Source organism: Mesoplodon bidens (genome assembly GCF_964165515.1).
Source record: "Mesoplodon bidens genome assembly, chromosome: 10".
Classification (NCBI taxonomy): domain Eukaryota; kingdom Metazoa; phylum Chordata; class Mammalia; order Artiodactyla; family Ziphiidae; genus Mesoplodon; species Mesoplodon bidens.
Window position 1 is genome coordinate 74,663,620 of NC_138172.1, and position 22,889 is coordinate 74,686,508.

At 53.8% G+C, this 22,889-nt stretch overlaps 1 protein-coding gene across 2 annotated transcripts; it reads left to right on the plus strand.

Moving 5' to 3' along the window:
- Window positions 1–2,011: 2,011 nt before the first annotated feature.
- On the plus strand, window positions 2,012–22,871 carry ABCC10 (ATP binding cassette subfamily C member 10). 2 transcript variants are annotated; one of them, XM_081247552.1, is made up of 22 exons: window positions 2,012–2,090; window positions 2,462–2,633; window positions 5,796–7,014; window positions 8,177–8,404; window positions 9,043–9,199; window positions 9,428–9,537; window positions 11,588–11,667; window positions 12,298–12,469; window positions 13,841–13,939; window positions 14,359–14,548; window positions 15,274–15,351; window positions 15,514–15,708; window positions 16,140–16,290; window positions 16,485–16,674; window positions 18,384–18,727; window positions 19,045–19,214; window positions 19,723–19,883; window positions 20,168–20,421; window positions 21,353–21,498; window positions 21,596–21,693; window positions 21,940–22,052; window positions 22,378–22,871. In XM_081247552.1, exons 2-22 carry the CDS (start codon window positions 2,473–2,475, stop codon window positions 22,529–22,531), a joined length of 4,470 nt encoding a protein of 1,489 aa, XP_081103678.1. In that variant the 5' UTR covers window positions 2,012–2,090; window positions 2,462–2,472; the 3' UTR covers window positions 22,532–22,871. The 2 variants fall into 2 exon arrangements, with proteins under 2 accessions (XP_081103678.1, XP_081103679.1); XM_081247553.1 differs by lacking the exon at window positions 2,012–2,090 and having other exon boundaries at window positions 2,611–2,633; window positions 6,886–7,014.
- Window positions 22,872–22,889: the final 18 nt, after the last annotated feature.

Sequence of the window (22,889 nt, forward strand, 5' to 3'; positions counted from 1 at the left end):
TCTTCTTCATTTCAGAGGTACCTCCACTGCCCTCCCTTCGATCCCACCCCCTTCCTGGGCAGTCCGCTGAATGTGCCCACCCCCACTCCCACCAGCTCCATGGGTGCCTGATATGCTCAGTTCACACCAGTCTGAAAACAAGTCAGTTTAAAAAGTTGTAGAATCTTCCTTTGGACATTCAGGTTTTGGAGAGGTTGGCCATCCTTCTACTCTATGGATTGTGAATCATCTAGTGACCAATGATTTCCTCCTCTCCCTCTTCAGCTCTCCTCCTGCTACCTAGCTGTTACTCCAACAGTTCCCCAAAGTGGAAGGAAGGAGACAAACTTGTAGCTTTGGCCTCATTTTTCGAAACCATGGTAAAAAATTTCTCCGGGAAACTTGGTGAAACTAAGGGGCCAAATGATATTGAATGCAGGAATTATTTGTTTCAAATTGTCTTTCCTCCTCTATCTGGGAAAATGTAAATTGGTTGTTTGTGGCTGTCAGAAAGGATCCTATTGGTAGTATGACTCCTTTGCCAAAATTCTTACTGAAAATTAGGACACTGGGGTATTACGAAAATGAGGGGACCACCCCCTGCACCACTTTCTTCAGGTGGTCAGTGGGAACTCGGGCCCTCCTGGTGTGCCTGAGCACCAAGTTGGCCATAGGTGGGGGTGGAAGGTGGTAAAGGAGGAGTAACCTTTAACAGAACCATTAACTGCCCCTCTCTTCAGAAGTGGTCTCTCTAAAGAGCCCTCCTGTCCTCTGGTTCTTAGGTTCCCCACAATTAACTTCACCCCATCCTGCTCATACACATGCAGTGAAACACATTTTAGCTTTGTATAGGACGATGTACTTGTTTATAGTGGCTAATGTAAACTTGCAAATAGCTCTGTATTGTTTAACTGTGTCCTGTGTTTCTTGCAACTAGATAATTAGATATAGTGGCTTGATCAATTCAAGTTACATTTTTTTGGCAAGAATATTTTATTTTTCATAAGGAGGCACACAACTTCTGGTTGTCTCTCTTTTTGTGAGTTAGCAGCCATTGATGATCAATGCCTAAATGATCCATTAATTATTAGGGGGTGTGAAATATACACCTACACTTCTAAATTTGTAAAAATAGGACCATTAACTTCATTTAAATATTTTTATTGAAGTATAGTTGACTTACAATGCTGTGTTAGGACCATTAACTTCTGACATTAGAGAATCTAATGAGAGGCTTCTTACTGAGATTAAATGGGATAATCATAGTTATTTGTTGAGCTACTTTTCTTTGGGCGCTGCACATACTTGTGCCAGATGTATACCAATAACATGCCCCTTAAACAAATAATAAAACTAAGATGCAGAAGTAACTTGCCCAAAATCACACTGCTAAAAATTGGTGGGGTCAGGATTCAAACTGAGGTCCATTGAACTAAAAGCTTATGTTCTTCTACTGCTTCCCTAAAAGATTTATTTTTTGCGTTACTACTCTAAGCAAGGCACTTGCACTTAGCACTGTAAATTAATTATTCAACTCTCTCAACACTACTTCGGTAGTGGTGTTATTGCCCCCTTTGTAATGACAAAGAAGCTAAGGTTCCTAGACGTTAGGCAACTTCCCCAAGGCCATACAGCCTTGGAGTAAGGAAGGAAATGGTTCCAGTGTCCGTAAGCGGCACGAGGCTCGCATGTTTGGCTTCCCATCGCCGTAAGCTGTAAGAATTAGAGTGCAATGCATGTGCCTGCTAGTAAACAGTAAACAGATGGGAGCGAGTACTCTACGTGACAGTGTATGGCTGACGCTGCATTAGAGCTGAGATCAGTGCATTTGCAAGTGTCCTGAGAGGCAGCATAAGCACGCCATAATACAAGGGGCTCGCCTCCATAGAGAGAGAGGGAGGGGGAGGGGGAGGGGAGGGGGAGGGGGAGGGGAGGCGGGGGGCGGGGAGGGAGAGATGCGCACGCGCACAGAAGCCCTGCAAATTTTGGGAGGTCATCCCGCCTCTAGGGGGTGCCACGCGAGCCTGGTCAGGGTCTAAGCCGGAAGCACGCTCTTTTGCTTCCACCAGTGTTGAGGATCTCGGGATCCGGTGGAAAAACAGCGTCTTCAGGTGAGAGGTTCCAGATCTCTGGGGGCGGGGACGCAGGGAGTGGGAAAAGCGGATCCCGGCTAGGTGACCAGTCCAGAAAGCCGCCTGCTCCTGAGAGCCAAACCAACTCCCTTTCTACCGCTGAGGTAACGCAAGAACGGGCGGTGTCTGGTTTCGGGGCGGCAGCAAGGGAAGGTCCCGCTTTGTGGGCGGGGTTGAAGGTGGGGAGGTCCGACAGGGGACGCGCTGTCACTCTACTCCATCCCCGCTTCCTGGTCAGCGTCCCGCCCCCTCGGGTGCCGGCTCCCTGCCTGCGCCTAGCACTTGGGAACGCGGATTCCTCTCTCTCTGGGAGGGTCCTTCCCTCCCTCCACCCTCTGCTTTCCTCTCAGGTGAGGCCTCCATGGAGCGGTTCCTGGCCCAGTTGTGCGGCACCAGCGTGTTGCAGCCGCTCCCTGTGTGGGAGGGGGACACCACCGGCCACTGCTTCACCCAGCTGGTGCTCAGCGCCCTGCCCCACGCGCTCCTCGCTGTGCTCAGTGCCTGCCACTGGGGCAACCCGAGGTGGGTAGAGACGGGTGCAAGACATCTGTCCTTGTGTTCCTGCAGACCTCACTCGAAACCCACATCTCCGCGGAAGTGTAACCGAAATAGTGAGATCTCTGGAGTAGGAGGCAAAAGTAGAATAAAATGTGGGCATAACCACTTTGCAGCATTGTGGCTGTTTGAGGCAAGTTACCTGGCTTCCCTGAGCCTCATAACATTGTTGGGAGATTTAAATTAGATAATGCATTTAAGCATATAGTGCAGTGCTTGGCACATTTTTAAAGGCCTGATGCATGGTAAAAATCATCACTTTTGTAGATTTTCAGATGCGCAAACACAGTTGTCATGAATTGGAGGCAAAAGTGGGTGAGCAATGTTTTTAAGCCAAAAAGGTTAACGTGTGCCGAAGATGTTGGACCAATTTCTCACCACTTCCGTCTAGGAAACCTCAGTGTTTCTAGGCTCAGAAAAGCATATGTACTCGTTAGAGAGGAAGCAGTCGGTAGAAAAGAAGAGCAAAATCAGAACCTTAATCCTTCCTGAATTTGGGGCTATAAGGTGTAGGTGCTAAACTCACCTTGATTTTGTACTTAGTTCCTGTATGTCTAGATATGGCTAAAGTTAATCTCACTCTTGCTACTGGTAAGGCAGGAGGAATGTCTGGTCTGTCTTTGGGAGTCCCTAGTCTAATGGACAGACCATGTCCTTACCTAAGATGAGTTAGAGGATGATGAATCCCTTCCTTGTGTAGGAGAGGCTTCAGAATTGCTTGGTCTGGGAGGAATCCTGATTTGTCTCTTATGCAGAGACAAAAGTCTGGAGAGGGTTAGTCAGTCAGCACAGAGTGACACTGACTAACTGAGAAGGATTATCTGTGCTCAGAGGAGTATCTTTTAAAAGTTGGCCTAGTCCCTTGGGAACTCACAGTGTAAGGAGAAGGCAAGAAAGACCAACATGTAATCCACAGAAATTGTGGTTATCTCACTTCATTTAACAGATTTTTGCAAGGTGCTGAAAAGGTTTAGAGAGATCCAGAATCTTAGACAGGAAAGGACCTCAGAGGGCTTTGGGTCCAGACTCCTCACTGCTTACTGTGCTGATGAGGAAAATGAGATGCAGAGAAGGAAAGAGTCTTGCCTGAGTTCATAAGACTGGTTAATGGCCAGCTTGGAGCCAGTGTTCCAGCCTCCAAGGGCTCACAATGTTCTTCTGTCCCCACATCTTAGAAAAAAAGAATTATTAAAGGTTGACTTTTTTTTTTTTTTTTTTTTTTTTTTTTTTAATTAATTAATTAATTTATTTATTTATTTATTTTTGCTGTGTTGGGTCTTCGTTTCTGTGCTAGGGCTTTCTCTAGTTGTGGCAAGCGGGGGCCACTCTTCATCGCAGTGCGCGGGCCTCTTACTGTCGCGGCCTCTCTTGTTGCGGAGCACAGGCTCCAGACGCGCAGGCTCAGTCGTTGTGGCTCACGGGCCTAGTTGCTCCGCGGCATGTGGGATCCTCCCAGCCCAGGGCTCGAACCCGTGTCCCCTGCATTAGCAGGCAGATTCTCAACCACTGCGCCACCAGGGAAGCCCTAAAGGTTGACTTTTATCTGAATATAAACCCCTCCATATAACTGTGATTACTGAATTTTTTAAAGGAAACCCCAAACATTTTAACCTACAATTAAAATTTTGAGTAACCCAGCCCTGCCAACAACACAGGGAATATAGATTTATGTTTTTATATGAACCTCTTCTTATATGAACCTTCAAGGTGTTCTGATATGTACTGTTGCAGGTGTGTTTTCCTGCACTTGATTTTTTAAAAAATTAATTAATTAAATATTGGCTGCAGTGGGTCTTCATTGCTGCCCGCGGGCTTTCTCTAATCGTGGCGAGCGGGGGCTACTCTTCATTGTGGTGCACGGGCTTCTCATTGCAGTGGCTTCTCTTGTCACGGAGCACAGGCTCTAGGCGCGCGGGCTTCAGTAGTTGTGGCACGTAGGCTCAGTAGTTGTGGCTTGCGGGCTCTAGAACACAGGCTCAGTAGTTGTGGTGCACGGGCTTAGTTCCTCTGTGGCATGTGAGATCTTCCGGGACTAGGGCTCGAGCCCATGTCCCCTGCATTGACAGGCAGATTCTTAACCACTGTGCTACCAGGGAAATCCCCTGTACTTGATTTTTTTTTAAATTTTATTTATTTATCTATTTTTTTTTTTTTGGCTGAGTTGGGTCTTTTGTTGCTGCACGCGGGCTTTATCTAGTTGCGGTGAGTGGGGGCTACTCTTCGTTGTGGTGCGCAGGCTTCTCATTGCGGTGGCTTCTCTTGTTGCAGAGCACGGGCTCTAGGTGCGTGGGCTTCAGTAGGTGTGGCATGTGGGCTCAGTAGTTGTGGCTCGCGGGCTCTAGAGCGCAGGCTCAGTAGTTGTGGCGCACGGGCTTAGTTGCTCGGTGGCATGTGGGATCTTCCCAGAGCAGGGCTGGAACCCGTGTCCCCTGCATTGGCAGGTGGATTCTTAACCACTGTGCCACCAGGGAAGCCCCCCTGTACTTGATTTTTAATGCAGGCAGATAACCCTTTTGTTTATTAAAAACTTTTTTTGCAAGCCAAGATGATACAAAAATGAAAATAGGTTTTTCTTCAGCTAATGGAGTCACAAAAATGATCCACACCATCTTCTACAACCATTGGAGAAACAGAGAGTAGAATATTCTGAGGCTTCAGAAAATTTAGGCTATAGTGTTAGTGTATAGAAGCTGTATGTAAGTCAAATTTTTATCCATCTATGAATTTAAGGGTTATTTTATGTAGATACTTTTGTAAAAATGAAAACTCATCTCTTAGTTGTTATCTGTAGGAAAATTTAGGTTTTGGGGTTTTTGTTTGTTTGTTTGTTTTGTTTTTTTTGTAATTAGGGTCTTCATGTTCCGTACAACCTTAACTCAGAATTTTTTATTTCTGTGGCAAAAGAATGACAAGAAATGGTATGGGTCGATTAGAAAAATGGGTTAGATTAATCCAGGAAGATTTCCTGGGAGAAAAGACCCTGAGTTCCAGAGTAAAATGGGATGGAAATAAGGTATACAGGCAGGAAAGGGAGTTGATTCCCTCTAGGTAAGTGAGTTATTGGAAGTATGTCTGGGCCCTGAGTCAGCTGCGATATGCCTCCTTTTCTCTTTTCCCCCTTGTCCCCAGGAATCCAGGTTACATCCCGCGCTGCAGTCCTGGCTGGCGGGTCCGACTTGCAGCCTCCTTCCTGCTCTCCATTTTTCCACTGCTAGACCTCTTTCCAGTCGTTTTGCCACCAGGGGCAGGCCCAGGGCCCATAGGACTAGAGGTGCTGGCCGGGGGCGTGGCAGCTGTGGCCTGGATCAGCCACAGCCTGGCCCTGTGGGTGTTGGCTCATTCCCCTCATGGCCGCTCCCGGGGGCCCTTGGCCTTGACTCTGACTGCCTTCCTGCCAGCCCCAGCCCTGGTGCTGACCCTGCTGTGGCACTGCCAGCGAGGCACACTTCTGCCTCCACTTCTCCCAGGGCCCCTCTCCCGCCTATGCCTTCTCATCCTGCAGCTGGCTGCACTCTTGGCCTATGGACTGGGCTGGGCAGTCCCTGGGCGGCCACAGGAATCCTGGGCCCAGGAGCCCCTCCTCTCTGAGGGACAGGAACCCGAGGTAGCTGAAGATGGGGAGAGCTGGCTGTCACGCTTTTCCTATGCCTGGCTGGCACCATTGCTGGCCCGTGGGGCCCGTGGAGAGCTCCGGCAGCCCCAGGACACTTGCCGCCTCCCTGACAGGTTGCACCCAACCTACCTAGCCCGTGTCTTCCAGGCACAATGGCAGGAGGGGGCCCGATTGTGGAGGGCCCTGTATGGGGCCTTGGGGCAGCGCTACCTGGCACTTGGACTGCTGAAGCTGGTGGGGACCATGCTGGGATTCTCAGGACCCTTGCTACTGTCCCTACTGGTGGGCTTCCTGGAGGAGGGGCAGGAGCCACTAAGCAATGGCCTGCTCTATGCCCTGGGGCTGGCCGGTGGGGCCGTTCTGGGCGCCGTGCTGCAGAATCAGTATGGGTATGAGGTGCGGAAGGTGACACTTCAGGCACGGGGAGCTGTGCTGAACATCCTGTACCGAAAGGCTTTGCAGCTGGGGCCCAGACGCCCTCCCACTGGGGAGATCCTGAACTTACTAGGCACCGACTCTGAGCGGCTGCTCAACTTTGCTGGGAGCTTCCATGAGGCCTGGGGCCTGCCCCTGCAGCTGGCCATTACCCTTTACCTGCTGCACCAGCAGGTGGACGTGGCCTTCGTGGGTGGTCTGATCCTGGCACTGCTGCTGGTTCCCGTCAACAAAGTGATTGCCACCCGAATCATGGCCAGCAACCAGGAGATGCTACAGCACAAGGATGCGCGGGTTAAGGTGAGGGGCCGCTTGGGGTCCCTCAGTCATCCAGAGTCCCCAGGTCCCAGCATCCTGGTCCCCAGGTCCTCCCATGCACTGTGCCTGAGAGAGTGAGTGTGATCTAGAAGTTAAAAGCTCAGACTGGAGAAAGACAGACATGGGTTCACATCCCAACTCTACCACTTACTAGTTTAATCACTTTAGACAAGTCACTTAACCTCTTTGGGACTCCATTTCCTCATCTGTAAAACGAGGATAATAATAGCTTGCCTCATAACATAGTTGGAGGATCGTATGAGATACTGCTTGGCAAGTGCCAGTCACAAAGTAAGCACTAAGTAAGTGTAGCCTGTTAGTAATATTATAGTATTAGCTCATGCAGCCCTAAGAGCAACCCTAGGAGGTAGGAAGTAACCTGTCTGGGGCCAAATGGGATTTTAGTGTTAGAGCCAGGACCCAATCTCCCACCTCCTCATCTCGGGCACAGAGCACCCCACAACCGCATGTGAAGAGGCCTAGGAGAACCCCAGCTACCTCTTAGGGGTGGGCTGTGGGGAAATGAGTAGGTCTCTCTCCTGCCTGGGCCAACTCTAGGTGTGAGGGTCTGGCTGAGTCAGTTCTGGGTTCTGCAGTGATTGTAGTACCTTTAGAGAGGGGATGGTAGGCTTAGGGGTCCATATAGCGTAGTTGTCAACCTCTTACTGGAATAGCTCCGAGTGCTAATGGGGAGGGGGGTGTCTCTGAAAGCTGGTTATGGCATGAAGCCTTTTCCGCTACCCATGACAGCTATTGACTAGTCTCCAGGGCCACCTGGGAAGGCTCCCAGTGCCTCCCTGGCTTGCAGGCTGGGGATGTTTGAATGTTAGGATTCAAGGAGTTCCTCTGGCCCTTGCCCGTCTTGCCTGGCCCTGTCGTCTGCCTGACCCTGGGCTGTGGTGTGCCCTTCTACACCTGTATACTCCTATAGGAATAGTTCCCATACCACCCGACCCCCCCTTTACTTTCCACCGCTTCATCTAGGAAGGTGGGAGGATTCCAGCTCCAACCTGCCCCCAGCTGGAGCATATGGGGGCTCAGAATACTTGACATCTTGTGCCAGGAGCCTGGGGGAGACTGAGCAGTGGAGAACACGCGTGAGCAGTGTCTCCACTTTGTACTGCTCTCTTGTCCCCACCCCTAGCTCATGACAGAGCTGCTGAGTGGCATTCGTGTCATCAAGTTCTTCGGGTGGGAGCAGGCGCTGGGGGCCCGTGTAGAGGCCTGTCGAGCTCGAGAGCTGGGGCGACTCAGGGTCATCAAGTACCTGGATGCAGCCTGTGTGTACCTGTGGGCTGCCCTGCCAGTCGTCATCTCCATCGTCATCTTCATCACCTACGTCCTCATGGGGCACCAGCTCACTGCCACCAAGGTGAGGACCAGGAGGGGAGGGGACGGCTGTAGGAATGCATGGGAGAGAAGCAGCAGCACGGAGACTGCAGTGGAGTGTGGAGTGAGGAGTGGACTGGGGCACTCAGTGCTGGCTGGGAAGGAGGGACGGAGGGTCCCTGGCTGCCTTATCCTTTCCCAACCAAGGAGAAATTCTCTGAAGGGACCTTTCATCTGGGGCCTCGGATATGTAACCCTTCCCTCTGCGAAGGAATTCCTTTCTTTCCTCTCCTCTTCCTCTCCTACTTGTGGTTAGGTCCCCTTATCCTCATTCTGATGGCCTTGGAGGAAAAGTTCACGATCCAGTGCAAGGTGGATCCAGTGCTGGGTATAGCCAGGTGATGTTGCTACTTGGAAATTCTGAGAAGGTCTCAGAGTGAGCTAGGTGTGTATGCTTATCAGGGAGCACCCTGGATCCCTGGAGGAGTATCTGGAATTTCTGGGATTCTTGGACTGGCCACCTCTAACCCAAGATTGTCCAGCTAACTCCTCAGTTTTGCTGCTGCCCTGTTTTCCCCTCCACAGACCTGTCTGCAGGGCCACCCATAGAGCAGGCCTTCAGATAATTCCCGAGCTTCAGGTGATGCTCCAACCCTTCCCCCGGCCTTCGACCCCACTTAGGTGTTCACGGCCCTGGCACTGGTGCACATGCTTATTCTTCCCCTCAACAACTTCCCTTGGGTGATCAATGGCCTTCTGGAGGCCAAAGTGTCCCTGGACCGGATCCAGCGTTTCCTCGACCTTCCCAACCACAACCCCCAGGCCTGCTACAGCCCAGGTAATGGGAAGCTGGAGGGCAGAACCTGGCACAGGGGAGGAGGGAACTGTAGCCCCTCGGTTGCTGTACACAGATGCTGCCAAGGGGAGCCAGAGGCAGCAGAATTTAGGCGGGGCAGGTGGCCATTTCCTGGGGGAAAATCCTCAGACCAAGACTGAGGCTGAATTAGCCCTGGGCAGGTAGATTGTGGATTAGAAGCCCAAGCTCAGTGGCTTCTTCCTTGTTCAGATCCTCCGACAGAGCCATCTACAGCCTTGGAGCTACATGAAGCCCTCTTCTCCTGGGACGCAGTTGGAACCAGCCAGGAGACCTTCATCAGTCACCTTGAAGTGAAGAAGGTTGGTTGGTCAGACACACCCTAGTAGAATCCCCAGACTAACGAGGGACATGCAAGCTCAGTGACCGATAAACAAGGACAGAGCCAATCATAGCAAGATGGCCCAGTGGCTCTAATTACTGAGGGAAGGACCAGAGAGGTTTTGGTGAGCAGGTTCTCATTGGAGAGGAGATGATACCTTATCTCTGAATGTCAGTTTTCTAACACACAGCCACTTCCGAGCAGTCACATCTCTCCCTGGTCACCAGACCATTCACATCTACCCAGTCCAGTCCAACAACTGCATTTTTCTCTCCGTGTCCCTCAGGGGCTGTCGAGTTCAGAACAGACTCCAGAACTTATCCAGCATCTTCCCCAGGCTAGGGACCTCCGGGAGAGGCCCAGCAGCCCCTTCTCAGAAGGATTTTGAAAATGGTATAGATAATCCTCTATTTAACCTGGTGAAAAGGAATCACACCCTGTGACTCACACCCTGGCATACATCATCAAAGAAGCACTTGAAAGAACATTCCTGGCAGGACGGCAACTCCTCTTCACCAGAGTCCTGAGTTTTCACTCTCCCCTGACCCATGTCCAACCCTTTGCCCCACAGCTCAACCCAGCGTTCTCCAGTGGAGCCTGAACTGCCTCTACCGCATTTGGCTCATGTTTCTGGCTTGGGCTGAATGTTTTGTTTTTCCTCTTAGTTCAGGCAAGACAAGGCTGGAATTTTTGAAAGGAATTTTACTAATGTGTCATTTGGGGCTTTTTTGGATATAAGTCATAGAAACCCACTGGAGCTAGCTTAAGCCAGCAAGAATTTGTAAGAAGGATATAGAGATGAATTGCAGAATCCACAGGCAAGCACGTGGGCAGATCTCAGCAGCAGCCCAGAGCCAGGCCTCGACTTGCCAAGCAGCTCCTTCCGTCTGCTTCTCTTTCTGTATCTGCCTCATTCTTCTCTCTCTGTGGACCTGCTCTCCACTGAGCAGAAGACAGGCCTGCAGAGAGCCCTTTCACTTACAGGCCACAGCCAGAAAGAGGGAGGCTTCCCAGGGAAGGGTCTCAGGTTGGTCTGGTGTCCACTTGAAGATAGGCTAACCCTGGCTGGCAGTGTGGGACATCACAGACAGAGCTGCTAGGAGCCCCACCTGTTTCTATGGAAGGAATTTTTTTCCGTTGTGTACAAAGAGATAGCTCCATGAATGTATGTTACAACTAAGCAAGGAAGGGAGCACAGAGAATTTTAAACTGCAAATCACAGAAATGGGTACCTGTGCAAAACATTGTTTTTGCCCTGAGCTATTAGAAATCTAGCTGCAGGGACTTCCCAGGTGGCGCAGTGGCTAAGAATCTGCCTGCCACTGCAGGGGACACGGGTTCGAGCCCTGGTCCAGGAAGATCCCACATTTGGTGGAGCAACTAAGCCCGTGCGCCACAACTACTGAGCCTGCTCTCTACAGCCTGCGAGCCACAACTACTGAGCCTGCGAGCCACAACTACTGAAGCCCGCACGCCTAGAGCCCATGCTCCGCAACAAGAGAAGCCACCGCAATGAGAAGCCCGTGCACCGCAATGAAGAGTAGCCCCCTCTCACCGCAACTAGAGAAAGCGCAAGCACAGCGACGAAGACCCAACACAGCCAAAAATAAATAAATAAATTTATTTAAAAAAAGAAAAAAAAAAGAAATCTAGCTGCAGGTGGAGTTAGCTAGCCCAGCATCCAGGCCCCAAAGCCTGGAGTCCTTCCTTCCCCTCACCCCATCCTGGGTCGCCTGCCTCAGAGCTTTCCTTGGAAGTTCTCGGGCAGTTTTCCTCCCATGCTCTCTGGCACACTGCTGCTCTCCAAAGGCCCTTCACACAGTGAAACTGATGCTTCTCTGAGCAGAGAATAAAACACCCTACTCCCCTGGGGCCACACAGCATGTCACCGAGGCTCAGCTCAGCCTGTGGGGTGGAGAATTCTTTCCCTCCAGGCTAACTGGGGCCTAGAGAGAAGCCTCCATGGGATGATTGCTATCCCAGGGCCTCAGGAGGGAGACCTGACACTTACTTGTGTGGCTTCCTTGCAGGGTATGCTGGTGGGCATCGTGGGGAAGGTGGGCTGCGGGAAGAGCTCACTGCTGGCTGCCATCGCGGGAGAGCTGCACAGGTAAGCAACTTCCAGCACCCCGTGTCCTCAGCTCTGCCCTTTGTCAGCACTGTCCTGGCCCCTGCTACATGGTGGACACCTTTTTAGAGGCCGCAGGATGCCAGGATGAGCAAGACATGGTCCCTTTCTTGGGAGAGTTTTCAGTCTGTAAAGGGAAAGGAAGTGAAAGTGGGTTCTCAAAACCATCACCACAGAGTGTTAGAAGTGCTGTAATAGTGAGTGAAGAAATAAATGGAAACAGCCGGCATCAGCTGCTCTTTCAGAAAGTGTGCTTGTGCACGGGAGGGATCCAGAGAGGAGCAGAGAGGTGTGAGGGAGGGCCTTTTTATTTCACGGTGAGAATGAATGAGTGCAGGGTGGTGGCCACACTCTCTTCTGAGCACATCGACATATGACAGCTGCTTGGCTGCAGCCAAAGAGCAATTTCTTCCCTTCCCAGTCCAGAGTGAGCCTCCAGCCTCATTAGGATCCCTTGACCTCAGTGGCTGCCAGTCTAGAGAGCCATGTGACATGGAGCGGGACCCTGTGTAAGAGACAGCAATCTGGAGAGGCTTCCGAGAGGCAGGGGCTGGGCAGGAAGGGGACCAGCGGGGAGCCAGCCTCCCATGCTGCTGGCCTGGCTCTCTGCAGGCTGCGTGGGCGGGTGGCAGTGTGGAGGCTGTCCAAAGGCTTTGGCCTGGCCACCCAGGAACCCTGGATCCAGTTTGCTACCATCCGAGACAACATCCTCTTTGGGAAGACGTTTAATGCCCAGCTGTACAAGGAAGTGCTGGAAGCCTGTGCCCTCGACGATGACCTCAGCGTGAGTGCCTGGCCGCCCGCTTCCCCGCGTCCCTAACACCGCAGGTCAGAGACTTGCTTCTCTGGGAAGGGGTTGCTTGTTCTCAGGCATCATTTACCCAGGACTGGCCATCAGGCTTTGATCCTCCCAGAGTGTCCAGCTTCTGCACAGGGCCTGGGGGGAGGGTGGAGACTGGGTGTTCCACACAGCAGCCGTGGGAACCCTGCAGCCTCTGGGACTAGGGGAGGGTTTCCTATGAGGCTTAGCTCTGTAGATCTGGCTAATGGTTCTGATTCAAGAGGCCTTCTCCCACCTCCCACTGGAAGAGTCAAGGTTATTCTAGAGAAGTCTGGCAAGCCCATCAGACCCCCCACATCCAGAATACTAAATTTAAGGGGGATGAGAGTCCAGCTTTCTCCTGTGACTTTCCCACCCAACCCCCATGTCCCCTGCAGGACTGTCATCAGCACTACCCTGTCCAGGTAGATGTGGAACTTCCCTGGAAAGGAGGACCTTTGACTCCAACCATGGAGCATCTTATGTCCACTTATCATTTGTTTCTACATCAGGCATTTCCCAAATGTCTCCTGGATACAGGGAACTGTTCTGGGTACTAAGAAAAGAAATGAATCACAAAGCTTTTCCCTCAGGGGAGCCACCATCTGGTCGACCACAGGTGCTTCCTCTGGTATGGGGACCCCTTAGCTAAGGAGACCTCGCCCAAGGCCACAGGGTACCTCTTCCAAGGCTCAGGATACCTTCCTTCTCTAAAAACCTAGGAAAGTTTCACTTTGAATTTGGCCATCTTCATCCTTGCCTGTTAAAAAGGCAGGGTAGTGAGTGTGACGGAGTGGTTAAGGATCTACATTCGTGTCCTGCCCTTTACTAGCTGTGGAATGACCTTGGGCAGGGTACTTTGAGCTTTGGTCTCATCTGTGAAAATGAAATAACGTCAACTTCATAAGGTTGCTGTGGGGGTCAGATGAGATGATGCCTGTAATGTGCTTAGCACATAGAAAGTGTTCAACAGGGGACTTCCTTGGCGGTCCAGTTTTTAACACTCCACGCTTCCACTGCAGGAGCCATGAGTTCGATCCCAGGGCGGGGAACTAAGATTCTGCATGCTGCGTGGTGCAGCCAGAAAAACAAAAAGCAAAAATAGGAAAGCTTGTTAAAAATTCCTAAAGAAAAGAAAAACGTGTTCAACAAATGCTGTTTTTTGTTGGAGTTGTGGTTTGTCCCCTCTGGCCCACATACCTCAAATTCAAGTCCAGTCTCCTCAAGCTCCCTGGCTCTCTGACCCCCGCCATCTCTTCCCTGCAGAGGGGTAGGAAATGGGGTGGAAAGTACTGGGGGGCTCGCTGACCAACACTGCGGGGCCTGTCCTGTCAGATCCTGCCTGCTGGGGACCAGACAGAGGTGGGGGAGAAGGGTGTGACCCTCAGCGGAGGACAGCGGGCCCGGATTGCCCTTGCTCGTGCCGTCTACCAGGTAAGTTGAAGATGGGGGAGCCTGGAGCCTCGGGAGCTCGTCTGGGGAGGGGGCAGCGTGGGGATATTTTCATCAGCATCCAGTTTCTTCCCTCCCCCCTGCATGCTCCTAAGGTGTTGGTCCCTTGGCCATCCCATCCCCCTTTTTTAGATTGAAGGCAGAATTAAAGGCCCTTTAAAAAGCATTATGTGGCTTGAGGCACTGGGACCCAGCAAAGCTGAACACTGGCCCTGGGGCACTGGCCTTGCCTAACTGGAGGGAAGTCCACCCTCTGGTCTCACCACCTTCTTTACTGCTGTAGGGGTAGCCCCAGAGTTCCTCTCAACCGTATGCCCGGACGGCCTCAAGATCACGTCCTAGGAGAGGTCTGGGTTCTGGCCAGAGGACTTGGTATCCATGGTGCCCCCACCTCTCCCTAGGAGAAGGAGCTCTATCTCCTCGATGACCCTCTGGCCGCTGTGGATGCGGACGTAGCCAACCACCTGCTGCACAGGTGCATCCTGGGAGTGCTGAGCCACACCACGCGGCTGCTGTGCACCCACCGCACTGAGTACCTGGAGAGGGCTGACGTGGTGCTGCTGATGGAGGCTGGACGCCTCATCCAGGCTGGTAATGTGGGCCACCAGGGTGGGAGCCTGGCTGAGTGAGGGAGCCATCTGCTCGGGTGCGACAGATGGATTGTCAAGTGCAGATTCTGCCACCCCCTCTGTGTGTTATCTGGGCCCCGTCATACTTCTGTCTAGTGGGAGACCCTCTTCTGCCTTCACAAAACTGGTGTGAGGAACAGAGAGCAGGAGGGAAAGGAGCCTGTGGCTTTGTGACGCAGGCTTTGTGACTGGGAGCTTTGAGAACTTAAAAGAGGCCCAGGATCTCAGAGAACAGTTTGATGTCCTCGGAGAAAGGAAAGCAGTCAGGTTTAGAATAATCATTTTATTTAAAAACAAATAAACAGAAACTCTGATGGATTATTATCCAGAGGGACATGACCATTGGCATGTTCACTGGAGAGAAACAGAATGAGGCTCCACCAGCAGGTTAGGAGTTCCAGGAAGCATGAGGAGAAAGCCCAGCGGTAGTGAGAGGTGCCTTTGGACAGGCTTCCCACAGGTGGCCGTGACTCTCCTCCCAGGGGTGAACATTTTCTGTCTGTGCTGATCGGACTCCAGACACAGAGGGATGGACTTGATGGTCCTGCTCAGGGTCTGCGGGTCCAGGGCATGGGTAGGTCAGGGAGGGGGTCCAAAGAGCATGGGAGGTGGATTGGCTCACATGTTTAGAAAGGCATAGAATATACCCAGAAGAGCGCCCTCCTAATCTCCCCTGCTGCCTTCCAGGGCCCCCTTCTGAGATCCTGCCATTGGTACAAGCTGCCCCCAAAGCCTGGGCTGAGGATGGACAAGAGTCTGACCCAGGTACGGCCCGGGGTGAGAGGAAAGAGCCTGCTTTTCGCCACCACACTTGTAGGGAGATGTTTCTAGGAAGCTTGCCTGCCCCTGAAAACACTAAGGTTTTCAACTGTCATGTCCTGTAAGCTTAATTCCACCCCCCCCACCACCCACCTCTCTGATTCTCAGTCACAGCCCAATCAGTACGGAACCCAGAGAAAACAAAGGAGGGGCTGGAGGTGGAGGAGAGCACGTCTGGCCGCCTGCTGCAGGAAGAAAGCAAGAAGGAGGGCGCCGTGGCCTTCCACGTGTACCGTGCATACTGGAGGGCCGTGGGCTGGGGCCTGGCCCTTGCCATCCTCTTCTCTCTGCTCCTCATGCAAGGTAGGAGTAAACCCTGCAGGCCTTCATCCCACCCACAGCCCTGTCACCTAGGTCCCCATCACATCCATCACCTTGTACTAATCATTACAAAGCCCAGACACTCACCATGTGTTGATGACAGCTGGGCCAAGAGACATGTCCCCAATTCTGAGGGTCCCAGGGACCGGGAGCGAGAGGGGAGCAGGGATGCTCCGTAGCCATCTTCTGACCTGACCCCAAGGCTGACTCTCGTTCTGCAGATTCAAGATCACGCTCTCCCCAGAGCTGAAGGGTGATGGGCCCAGGAAAGAAGTGCACACTGGGGAGGACATAAGGTGGGGACGGCTGGGGAGGAGGGTAGAAACCAGAGTCGAGAGCAGAGGAAGGGGGTGTCTGAATAGAAAGAAGAAGATGAGCTGTCTGGCAGCTTTCTCCTTCCCATCCCCACCCAGCAACCAGGAACTCGGCTGACTGGTGGCTCTCCCACTGGATCGCTCAGCTGAAGGCAGCCAAGAATAGCTCCCAGGAGGCGCCAGCTCCCACCAGCCTGGGCTCCGCAGGGCCACTGTCTGCCCAGTTGCTCTTCTTCCCCGGAAGCCTCTAGTGAGTGGCTGGGGCCAGGAGCAGGCCTGGGGCTCTCAGAGTGGTTGCCAGGCAGGGAGTGAGTTGGGGGGCTGGTGTTCCAGGCCCTGTGTCTCCTGGAGGGTGGGGAGCAGTGGCGTTGGGGAGGGGCGTGGGGAAGGGACCCCTGAGTGGCCCCACTTTTGGTTACCCACAGCCCCCTCCCCACCACCCAGCACCTCAGTGTTCCCACTGCCCAGAGCTGCCCCCAATGGCTCCTCAGACATCCGTTTTTACCTCACCGTGTATGCGACCATTGCTGGCGTCAACTCCCTCTGCACCCTTCTCCGGGCAGTGCTCTTTGCAGCGGGCACCCTCCGAGCAGCCGCCACCCTGCACCGCCGCCTGCTGAGTCGAGTCCTCATGGTGAGGGGATGGGAGGGTGGGGGTGGCATGGGGGGCCCTTCCCGGTACCTGGGCTCCATCAGGGGCCCGTCCCCCATCCTGGTCCTCAGGAGAAAACAGCCCCTCACAGATGGGTGCAGCACTTGAGACCTGGAGAGGCCAAGAGCAGAGCAGCTGCCTGGGTTCAAACCCAATTACTTAGGCCTATAGCTTTCTCATCTATAAAGTGGGGAGAAGAGAATCTTCCTCAGATTTACTTCCGTTTTTTACTTCAGGCGCAGAGGACTGAGTTAATCACCACTTAGTTCATGTGAGATCCCTTTTTAATTTTATGTATTGGTCCATTCCTATTTATCTGCAAACCCTGTTTTCATTTCCTCTCCTTTCCTTGATAAGCAGCTCTCCTAGATGCGTTTAATATGTATCTTTTTGGCTTTTTGCAAAATGCCTGTGTTTTGTGTGCACATAGTTTCATAAATGACATTCCTTTTCTCACAGTTTTTATTTAGAGCTTTTCTAAGGTCCATCCCTGTTGCTGTGTGTATATATAGTCTGTTGCTTGCCCCATAGGTCATTATGAGGATTAATCAGTACATCGAAAGTGCTTAGGATAGTGTCTGGCATATACAGGGCCCAATTACGATTATTATTAACGATGTTATTATACGAAGCTCTTTTTTGTCTGTTATCTTATTAGGGCCTCATTATAACCCTTTGAGGTGGGTACTATTATCCTCATTTTACAGATGAGAAAACAGGCTCTGAGAGTGTGTGCAACCTGGACAAGGCTAGTTCTGTGGCCATGAACCCAGGACATGTGGGTCTTTCCCTTGCCTCTCCGGGAGCAGCTGCCCACTGTCTGCCCACATCTTCAGGCTGTGAAGGAATTAATTTCTCATAAGCTGGCTTTAGGAAACGCTTCAGCAAGTCTTTTGACCTAGTGCCCTGCCTTAAGATAGGACTGATCCCCAAGTAAAGGCAGAGAGTTGGGGGACAGGGAAGGCAGAGAAAGGGAAAGCGTCTTTGAGACCGTACCTCCCAATAGTGAGTAGTCTAAATAGCTAGGAGTTACCAAGCACCTGCTCTGTGGCAGGCAGACCCTACTAAGCTCCTGACTGCTGTCTTTTTGGCTTCAATTCTGCTGTCAGCCCCGGGAGGTGCAGTTTCATTACTATCCCCCTTTTTGAGATGAGGGACAGGGGCCTTGAGGAGATGAAGCCCCCTTACCTGGGGTCTCACATCTGGTAAGTGGCAGGGCTGGAAGCCAAGAAGCAGTCTGACTCCGGAGCCTGAGTGCTTGACCGTGGGACAGTGTGGACTTTGACCGCCGCCCTCACCACTCTGTCCCGCCACGGGCAATCAGGATGTTCCTCCTAACATCTAACTGAATCTCACTGATGGCCTGAAGACTCCATCTTCTGGAAAGAGATTAGCTCCCTGCCCTTGAAAGGGGGGTAGGCACGTCTAGCACAGAAGTAGAGGGGTGGCCCGCCTGGCCTCTCAGGGCCCCCGCTAGCCAGAGGGATGGGAGAGACTCTTTCTTTCCCACCTGGGGTATTCTTCCTCTAAGCTCCTCCAGCCCCCCCTCAGTGCCCACAGACTCTGGGGACACTTTACTCCTTTCCTATTCTCTACCTTCGGCCTTTCCCCCCAGCCCACCTCCCCCGGGGGCTCCCTCCATGGCTTCTCCGCTGGCCCCTGCCCTGGCCCACCCACACCCCTCCTCCCAGGCGCCGGTGACTTTCTTCGACTCCACCCCCACGGGCCGGGTCCTCAACCGCTTTTCCTCCGACGTGGCCTGTGCGGATGACAGCCTGCCCTTCATCCTCAACATCCTCCTGGCCAACGCGGCAGGCCTGCTGGGCCTCCTGGCTGTGCTGGGCTCTGGCCTGCCCTGGCTGCTGCTGCTGCTGCCGGCTTTGAGCCTCATCCACTATCGCGTGCAGCGCCACTACAGGGCCTCCTCGAGGGAGCTGCGGCGCCTGGGCAGCCTCACCCTGTCTCCTCTCTACACCCACCTGGCCGACACGTTGGCCGGCCTCCCTGTGCTCCGGGCCACCGGGACCACCTACAGGTGTGTGAGGTCCGCCTCCTCCAATCAGTGCGAGGGGGGTGAGGTGCTGGGGGGAGGGGGGAAGAGGGACCCCTGAGAAGAAGGGGGGCGGGTCTCAGTCTCCTGAGAAGGGAAGGGTGGGTGAGGACATAGGGGGAAGAGGAAGGAAACAGAAAAGGGGGAGAGTGACACTGAGCAGACGCCTACGAGAGCGCACATTGGCTCCTCTGTACCACTGAGGTGCGGCCTGTGGGCGTGCAGGTCAGCTCTGAGGAGGAGGCATTCTACGGGCAGGGCGTCTGGGCGGGTCTGTGCAGCTGTAGCGTGGCTTCCCCCAGGTTTGAGGAGGAGAACCAGAGACTCCTGGAGCTAAACCAGAGGTGCCAGTTTGCTGCCAGCGCCACGATGCAGTGGCTGGACATTCGGCTACAGTTCATGGGGGCCGCAGTGGTCAGCGCCATCGCAGGCATCGCCCTGGTACAGCACCAGCAGGGCCTCGCCAACCCAGGTGCCGCCCCGGGACCCTTCACTCTCACCTCAGAAGTGTGTTATTCCCAGCACCTGCCCCAGACCTCTCCCTGCACTGCCCCCCCGCCACAGCCCCAAGCATTTTCACCTCCCATCCGGGGTTCCCTGTGAGGATATGTTGTAATTCTCATCACCCGCATTTTAGAGTTGAGGAAACTGAGTCTCAAGGAGTCACTCACCCTGGTGGTCGTGGATCTGGGACTAGTCAAGTCTTCTGATCTCTGCCCCTCCGTGCTCACCCGTCCTCAGCACTTAGCAACCGGCCCTATAGCCCACCTGCCTTCCACCCGTCCTCCCTCGTAGCCTTTCCACTCTGCTGCAGCCAGCCTCCTGTGGGCCTGGTCTGGCTCCTGCATCTTCCTCCTTCAGTGCCAGCTTCCTCTAAATGCCCACGGTCCACAGCTCAGGGTTCGCCCGTTCTGCCCAGCCATCCCCACACACATCCCAGCATCCAAGCCTCCTCTGGCAATTGTGTTCCCTTCCCCCAGGACTCGTGGGCCTGTCACTGTCCTACGCCCTGTCCCTGACGGGCCTGCTCTCCGGCTTGGTGAGCAGCTTCACACAGACAGAAGCCATGCTGGTGAGCATCGAGCGGCTGGAGGAATACTCCTGTGACCTGCCCCAGGAGCCCCAGGGCCAGCGGCCGCAGGTAGCCTGCACCTTCATCCCAGCCTGGGTGCTAGAACCCTGAAGGATCCTCCTAACGGCCCCAGTCTCTCCCCCAGTTCCTTTCCTTGTGCCCCTCACCATTTTTCTCAGCTCCTGTACCGTCCCCTGTGATCTCCCTGATTTTTGTGTCCATCCCCCCATCACTCCTCGTTTCCCCCACCTCTCCTCTCACGGCATCCATCCCTCATTCCTCTCCCTTCCACTCCCCTCATTCCTCCCCATCTCACCCATCTCCCTCCCTCTCCCACCCACGGACCCCACCAGCTGGGCATTGGCTGGCTGAGCCAGGGGAGCGTGGAGTTCCAGGATGTGGTGTTGGTGTACCGGCCAGGGCTGCCCAATGCCCTGGATGGGGTGACCTTCTACGTGCAGCCTGGAGAGAAGCTGGGCATCGTGGGCCGCACGGGCTCTGGCAAGTCTTCCCTGTTGTTGGTGCTCTTTCGGCTGCTAGAGCCCAGTTCTGGGCGAGTGCTGCTGGACGGCGTGGACACCAGCCAGCTGGAGCTGGCCGAGCTCAGGTCTGGGGGAGGGAGGAGAGGGGACCAGACTACTGGCACTTAGAGGAAGGCCCAGTTAGGAAGGCTTTATATAAACTCAGGGCAGACAAGGTTGATCAGGAGGTGAGACGGAGGATGGGACAAGCAGGCAAGGATAGTGAGCTGCCAGTGCTCAGGCTGGGGTTCGTAGCTGTGGTCCTAAGGTTTTCACCTTCCCAGGTTCACCTTGTACTTCCGAGCATGCACCTTCCGCTCTAGACCACCAGTCACTGCGTCCTGAGTCAGAGCCTCCCAGGTGCTGTGACCTCGGGCTTGGCAGGCGGTGCTTGGGACAGCTGGAGACCTGGGCCAGTTTCCTCTGGCCACAAGGGGTCTCATCTGGAGCTAAACACCCCTCCCAACCACGTTGCCCTAGTATCATTTTTTCTGAGTTCCATGATGTGGAAAAAGGTAGGGATGCTCTGTCCTAAAGTCCATTACTGATCCCAGGCCCTGGCCCTGGCCTTCCTGCCTTCTCTTCTAACCTGTGGTGGCCATAGGTTGACCATAAGGCTCCTCAGGACCCAATTTCAGGCCCGCTTCCAACCTTGAAGCATCCCCTACCCAGTCATTCCTTGGTCCCCTCTGGTCATTCTTTGCCATCCACTGCTGTCCCTTGATTGGAGTCAGTACCATACGGTTTAGCTCATGCTTGTTCTGTTTTGCCCCTCAGTGAGATGTAAGCTCCTTAAGGGCAGAGTCTAGGCCTTTGGTTCCTTTGGTATTCCTCATAGCACTGGCACAGTTCTAGGTACATGGCTGACCAAGCAGGGAACAGGATGGGGGTTATGTTCAGGTCTTATCCCCAAGCTTTTCTGGAGGGCTGGACCTATAGCTAAAACCTGTGCTGGGAGCAGAAGCGGCCACATCTCCAGCCAAGACCCCCATGTCCTGTCCCGTCCTCATCCCCCAGATCCCAGCTGGCTGTCATCCCCCAGGAGCCCTTTTTGTTCAGTGGAACTGTTCGGGAAAACCTGGACCCCCGGGGTCTGTATGAGGACAGGGCCCTGTGGCAGGCCCTGGAGCAGTGCCACCTGAGTGAGGTGATCGTATCTATGGGTGAGTTCTAGGTCCTATCCTGCATGGTGGCAGGAGTGAGCAGGGAGGGGGTTGAGGGAGGCTCAGAACCCAGGGGTGAAGATGCTGCGCTTTGCAGGTGGTCTGGATGGTGAGCTGGGCGAGGGGGGCCGGAGCTTATCTCTGGGGCAGAGGCAGCTGCTGTGTCTGGCCAGGGCTCTCCTCACAGATGCCAAGGTAAGACAAGAGGAAGGGACATTCGAGAGGGCCAGGAAGAAGGCAGCGGACATGTGAGGGGTGAGGGGTGAGGAAGTGGACTGGGGAGAGGTCTCAAGAGACCTAGTTAGTTTTTCTTTTAGAGCTGGAGGTGGGGAGCTGTGGGCTGGCCTGAGCCAGACCAGGAGGCGGGGGCTGGGGCTTATGTAGCAGCCACGGCTGACCCTCTTCTCCCTCCTCCCCCCTCATCCTTTCCACATGGTCCAGATCTTGTGTATCGACGAGGCCACAGCAAGCGTGGACCAGAAGACAGACCAGCTGCTCCAGCAGACTATCTGTAAACGCTTTGCCAACAAGACAGTGCTGACCATCGCCCACAGGTGTGTAGGCATCCAGAGTGAGAATCTAATCAGGGGCTAAGGTGTCATGGACCCATAGCCTCCCTTCCTTTCAGAAACCCCAGGGGTCAGGGCTCTAGAGATTCCAACCCTCATGAATCTCAGCTCCGTGTTCTCCAGGCACCGACCCAGGCCCTTTGTAGCGCATTGTCTGAGGGAGCCTGCAGCCCCTCCCCTAGCACAGAGCCAGGGGCTGAAGCCTGTGGGGCAGGCTGATGCTGTCCAGAGGAGAAGAGGAGGGAAAGCAGGTCAACTTTCTCTAGGGCGTTGTCCTCCACCCCCACGCTGACCACCCTCTCCCACGCAGGCTCAACACGATCCTGAACTCGGACCGGGTGCTGGTGCTGCAAGCCGGGAGGGTGGCGGAGCTGGACTCCCCCGCCGTCCTGCGCAGCCAGCCCCACTCGCTGTTCCAGCAGCTGCTGCAGAGCAGCCAGCAGGGAGCCCGCTCCTCTCCCTGAGGGCCCCGAGTCCCCACCCCACAGGGCCTCCCTCTGTCCTACCCACTGCTGCCTGGCACAGGGGGGCCTACCGCTTGTTTACACCCCTCTGTGGCTCTACCTCTCTCTCACCTCCGCAGAGGGGAAAAGGGTACCCTGGGTTCCTCTTTACAAACCACTCCTTCTCGGGGGCAGAGTCCCGCGGCTTCCCCAGAAGCAGGCCTCTGCTCTGGCCCTCTTGCATCTGGGACTCCAGGCGGATTTTTTTCTGGCAAAGGAGCCCACATGCACTTCCATAGTTTTATTTGATAAAATTCCATCTTACACTCTGTGTATTAAAAAAATAATATTTCTGGCATGAGGCTGAGGTCCCTCAGTG